This window comes from Lipotes vexillifer, unplaced genomic scaffold (genome assembly GCF_000442215.2).
Source record: "Lipotes vexillifer unplaced genomic scaffold, Lipotes_vexillifer_v1.1 scaffold1691, whole genome shotgun sequence".
NCBI lineage: Eukaryota > Metazoa > Chordata > Mammalia > Artiodactyla > Lipotidae > Lipotes > Lipotes vexillifer.
The window spans coordinates 464,319-470,318 of NW_006789046.1; the positions used below are offsets into that span (position 1 = coordinate 464,319).

Consider the following 6,000-nt stretch of genomic DNA (forward strand, 5'->3'; position numbering starts at 1 on the left):
CAAACCGGGTCCCCAACAAACCCGTCACCACAGACATCTTCCTACACTCGGGGAGCCCCCCCCCCACAGAGAATAAAGTTCAAACTCCACAGAGAGCCAGCTCGAGTGGGTCCTAGGTGCCCCCCTGGGCGGGAGCCCCAGTCCCTACCCTGCACACACTGAGTTACCATTCATCGTCTCAGCCCCCTGCACCACCGTGTATGTGCACCGTCCCCTACACATCAGGGCCCAACAAGCATTTCCAACGTAATGCAATCGACATCCGCCAGCTGCCCGGTGAAGCGCTGCGAGTGACTCAGCACACCCGGCCACAGCACACCGAGACGAAGGGCGACCCCAGGGTGGGGACAAGGTTCGGGGGCCCTCGGAGGCGGTCTCGGAGCACCGCAAGCTCGGGTGGGGGTGGCAGAGGCCGCGACCCCCGCCAGTCCCTGAGTGCGGCGCCCCCGCCCCCATGGACTGCCGCCCGCCGCCCGCCCGCGGCCGCACCTGCAGTAGCACTGTGCTCGGCGTCACCTTCACCGTGTGGCGCCGCCCGTTCGGGGCCAGCACTGACACCGCAGAGCCCCCGCTGCCCGCCGGGGCCGCCATCTTCTGCTCACGTGACCCGCCGCCGCCCGCCCAGCGTCAAACTTTATCCGCAACAGCCGGACGCACAGCCTCGCGGCCTCGGGGGCGGGCCCTGGGGAGGGGCGGGGCCAGCGCGCCTCCGGGCCCGCCCCTGCCTGGCCACGCCCCCGGTGCTTTCGCGGGGCCCGGGAGCGCGCCCGACGTTAGATAGGCGCGGTCACTCCAGCGCGGCCACGTGGCCCCGGTTCTGGGCCGGCGGTGCGGGCAGCGAGTGCGCCTAGGCCTCGGCACCCTGTCCTCGCCGGCCCGTTCTGGGTCCCACTGCCCCCCTTCCTGCCCCCTGTGGTCCCGAGGGGTAGGGTCAGGCCCGGTACCCCCGCGGAGTGAATGCCTGCCGGCCGTGGGGTGATGTCAAGGTCAGGGAGCAGCTGCCAGGAAAGGCCGGCCAGAAACTCCAAACCAGAGAGCAGATTCAATGAAAGTCCGTGACGAGCATTCTGCCTGTCCGTGCTCTCACTCTGCCAGCAGCTAAACTCTGTGACAAAACTTGTGCCCCAATTCTACCTGCCCAAGTCAGTGGAACGGCCGGGAGGAGGGGCGTGTGGGATCCTGCCACCCCTCAGGTGTGGGTGCTGTCACGCCTTCGTGTAGCTGACACATCTGTCTCACAAGCAGCTTCATACTGACAAACAGACGACTGCATGCTTATGCGAGAAAACGGGAAAGCCTCAGGGTAGCCACAGCTCCACGGCCACCTCTCACAGTTTGCCTCACATTCCAGAGGGCCTGTCTAGCACACTATGCAACCTCAGTGCCTCACCGAGCCACACACACTTCCTGGTCACCATCGGCCAGTCCCCTCTCCTGAGGCCGGGGAACACCACAGGACACAGGACAGAGAAGTTTTCTGGCTCAGAGACAGCTTCTGCTGACCTGCCCCACCCCCTCCTACCTGCTCACATGGGTCTCATCATCTACGTGTAGCCGAGTACACGAGGTCTTGGAGCAGACACGTGTGGGGCATTTGTGACCACTGCCTGCAAGCTCTCAAACCCACCCTTCAGCCCAGCAGGGGCCCACATGCAGTTCTGTGGCAGCTAGGCCCCAAGTTGCCCCCAACCTGGCCTCTTCAGCACTGTGGGGTTTCCTCAGAGCCTCATCTGCACTGGGACAGGCCTTTCGTGCCTGCTCACTTGTTTACTGGCCGTCCCAGGGCAGCCCCGTCTGTCTGGCCCTCTGCCGGCAGGCACGCAGAGCAGAGCCTGGCACGGGGTGGGTGCTCTGCAAACATCTGTGAGAGGAATGACTATCGATGGGGGGACAAACGAATGCACAGTCCCCCCACATGTGCCTTCTCCTCCTTCTGCTGCCACTCACCTGGCAGGGGCAGGGTGCCCCAGGTTCAGTGGGGTCTGTGTCCTGACACTGGCACTAGGAGGTGGGAAAGGCAGAGCAGACCCGCCTCCCTTAGTGGCCTGGCTGGGCCAGACCTGGTGAAGACCAAGCAGGACAGACCAGACCCCATGAAGCTTCCATGAAGCAAGCTCCAGAGCCGACCCCTGGATGCTTGACCTCAGCTTGAGAAGCCTCCAGAGGCTAGAAATGCCCAACAGAGGCTCCCCTGGTACAGGGGATTATTTCAGGCTGGAGGCAAAAATTCCAGGTTAACACACCAACTCCACACCACAGCAGGAAGGACCCTCACCTGCCCCATGGCAAGTTTGCCATAGATTAGGACCCACACACCTGGCCCTCCATTTGCTCTGTGGGGAGGCTGCCTCCTCGTGCTTACCTTCCTCAGTTCCTCACTGCACTTTGGCACCTTCCCTCAAGCCCCATCACCTCCTGCGGGTGGTCCAGGCACAGCCTTAAGGGTGTGATCACAGCAGAGGTAACAGAGATGACTGTAGGGTCAAAGATCATCTTTGGGGGACTTCCCTGGTGGCCCAGTGGTAAAGAATCCGCCTTACACTGCAGGGGATACGGGTTTGATCCCTGGTCAGGGAACTAAGAACCCACATGCTGCGGGGCAACTAAGTCTGCGTGCCACAACGACTGAGCTCGTGAGCCCAGAGCCCACGTGCCCTGGAGCCCTCACACCACAACTAGAGAAGAGAAATCCTGAACACCACAACTAGAGAGAAGCCCACGTGCTGCAGTGAAAGATCCCACGTGCTGCAACTAAGACCCGATGCAGCCAAAAAATAAATAAATCTTTAGGAAAAAAAAAATCATCTCCGAGAGGCATTCAAGGCCCCAAAGGGGAGCCTCTTCTTCATGCTCATAGTTCAGCCTCTCTCTGCAGCTCATATTTTTCTTTCCAAATTTGCCATTTTAAAAAATGACAGATCTGTACATTAACTTTCACAGCAGCTTTATCTAATAGTCAAAAGCTGGAATGAACCTGGATGGCCTTCAACAGGTTGAGCAGTTAAACAATGTGGCACATCCACACATGGAACACTGCTCAGCAATCAAGAGAATGAACTACTGACACCGCAGCCCGGGTGAGTCTCCAGGGAAACATGCTGAGTGAAAAGAGCTGGTCCCCAAAGATTGCATACTGTACCATTCCATTTATATAGCATTATGGAAATGACAGCATTTGCCTTTTCTCTCTGCATTAATATATGCATATGTATTTATATTTGAAAGTAAATTGATGATATCCAGGCACTTTCCCCCCAAATAATGCGGCAGCTCCTCCTAAGAACCAGGACCTTCTCCTTTTTAATCACAACCCATCACCACACCCAACAACCATGGATATAATGATATTGTCTAATACACAGCCCACTTTAGACTTTCCCTTGTCCCCAAATGGTCCTTTATAGCTGGTTGTCACATTGCATTTTGTTGTTGGGTCTGTTTACACTCCTTTAATCTACCACAGTCCTGGGAATTCCCTGGCAGTCCAGTAGTTAGGACTCTGCACTTGCGCTGCTGAGGGCATGGGTTCGATTCCTGGTTGGGGAAATAAGATCCTGCAAGCTGTGTGGTGAGGCCAGAAAAACAAACAAACAAAAAAACAAAAAAAACACCCTACCACAGTCCCTCTATTTTTTGTTTCGTTTTAATTTTTCATGACATTTGCATTTTTTAGAGCCCAAGGCTGGATCTGCCTGATCTTTTCCTGGAGTCAAACATTCAGTGCAGTGAGGCAGCATAGATGACAGCCCCCCAGGAGGTCCAGGATATCAGTTTGTCCCATTAGTGGGGACGTGCAGACTGAACCTCCATGTTCCAGGTCCCGTGTAGACTGAATAAGCTATGTGTGGGGTAATTCTTTGAGAGCACAGATATGATGTTTTTCCAAGAACCATTTACCCAGTGGTTTTAGCATCAGTTGATGGTCCTTGCCCGAATCCATCATTACATTTATGGTGCAAAATCACAATGTTCCAACTTTATCATTTCTCTACATTTAATAGGCATTTTTTGGTCAAGAATTTTTTTAAATTCCTAAATATTAATAGGAACTCATGAATTCTTTTTCTTCATCCAGTTATTCTTTCTGATGCTCAAATTTGATCCAAATTTGGCCAGTGAGACACACACTCCCTTTAAGCTGGCTCCTGTGCTCCCTTGTGCGGGGGGGCAGTGACTTTTTATTTTCATATTATTTCAAACATAGAAGTTGCAAGAACAGCAAAAGGAACTCCTGCATACCTCTTAGACAGACTCTCCAGTTGTTTACATGTTCGCCCATTTGCTTCATCATCATCATCTCTCTCTCTCTCCATATATATGTATATATGTTCTGAACCACCTGAGAGTAAGTGGAGACATTGTACACCTCTGCCACTAAATACTTCAGTGTGTATTTCTCAAGAGCAAGACCACTCGCTTACTTCACCACCGAACTGTGATAACAACATTGGGAGATCTGTCATTGATACCACACTCCGAGCTACTCTGCAGTCACCTGTAGCACTCACATCTTTCCTGCATCTTTTCGATGTTTGTGTTGTTCTCTGAGCACTTCATCACTTCAGCCACAAGGAAGTATTTTAGGCTCACCCAGGATGTCCCTGCCCCAGCCCTGAAGGCCATTTCTCAAGGAAGCCCTAGTCCCTTTTTGAGGGGAATGAGATTTAGAAGCCGAGGTCTGGAGCTGAGCATGTTCATTGCTACTGGTGTGCCTCTGCTTTGTAGGCCCTCTTAGGGGACAGAACTAGCATCCTGGATTCACCAGCCCTCAGTCTTCCTCTTCTTCCCTCCTTCCATATTTATATTTGGCTGAATTGTATGAAATTGCCAGTATTCAACCATTTTCAATCTACAAAAAAAGGCACAACCAAATATCCCTTTATCCACAGTGAGAACCCTTGTTTTCAGCAGCATCAATGTACTTATTAATTTGCTCTGTTCCAAAATACCCTTCAGGGACTTCCCTGGTGGTCCAGTGGTTAAGACGCTGCACTCCCAATAGAGGGGGCCCGGGTTTGATCCCTGGTCAGGGAACTAGCTCCCCCGCATGCATGCTGCAACTAAAAGATCCCACATGCTGCAACGAAGATTCCCACATGCTGCAGCTAAGACCCAGCGCAGCCAAATAAATAAATAAGTATTAAAAAAACAACAACCCTCCAAATAGCTTTGGAATTACTACAACAATACTGCTAGTAACCAGACCTTCTAAGGACATCTCAAGATTTCTTTGTAGTTATTTTTGTCCTCAGAATATATCGCACAAAAGAAATACAGAGTATTGTGTTCAAAATTATTTGAATTAATTCTTTTGTGTGTGTGTGTGTGTGTGTGTGTGGTTATGTTAATTGGATACACATGTTCATTTATTACTGCATTTTAGGGTCTTTTTCACTCTTTTTTGATTTAATGTTATATTTTGATTATGAAAAATATTTATTTATTATTTGATTTGAATATTATTTGATTCAAAAGTTATAAGTATAAAATGACACATAGCCAGAAAAGGGTCCTCCTTCATCCACTCCCACTCACCCCCATAAGAACTAATCTTCTGGTTCTGGGGTAGCTTTCCTGCCTTTTTGCAAAGATGAGCACATGCATGTATCAGAGGCTAAGTGGACAAAGATGCGGATTCTTCCTCTCCTTCCTTCTTACACAGCAGGTGACACAGAACATACCCTCATTTGTTCTTTTCTCTGCAGCCTACATGACCCACTCTGGGACCACGTCTAACTCCGCTCCCCTCCACAGTACGGTACATCCAGAGCACAAAGTCCTGGACATCATATAGGCTGTCACAGCATCCAGGCAGCCTAGGGAGTGGTCAGGGCATGGGGTCCAGGCTCCCCTACCTGCACCAAGCAGAGCTTTGACACCTCCTGGCTGCCTAGGCCTCCGTTCTTCATCTGTAAAACTCGACCCAGGGAGGTGGAGGTCAGCGCAGGTGAGCCAGAAAGAACATCACAGGCAGCAGTTCCCCCCAGTAGCTGTGGGAAG

At 52.0% G+C, this 6,000-nt stretch overlaps 1 protein-coding gene across 1 annotated transcript in view; it reads right to left on the reverse strand.

Annotated features, from left to right (window-relative positions):
• Positions 1–591, reverse strand: part of ASPSCR1 (ASPSCR1 tether for SLC2A4, UBX domain containing) — a 32,463-nt gene extending 31,872 nt beyond the window's left edge. Inside the window, exon 1 of the mRNA XM_007462382.1 lies at positions 490–591. Coding sequence (XP_007462444.1) covers positions 490–591 — 102 coding nt within the window. The remainder of the gene's footprint in view (positions 1–489) is intronic.
• Between the last annotated feature and the right edge of the window lie 5,409 nt (positions 592–6,000).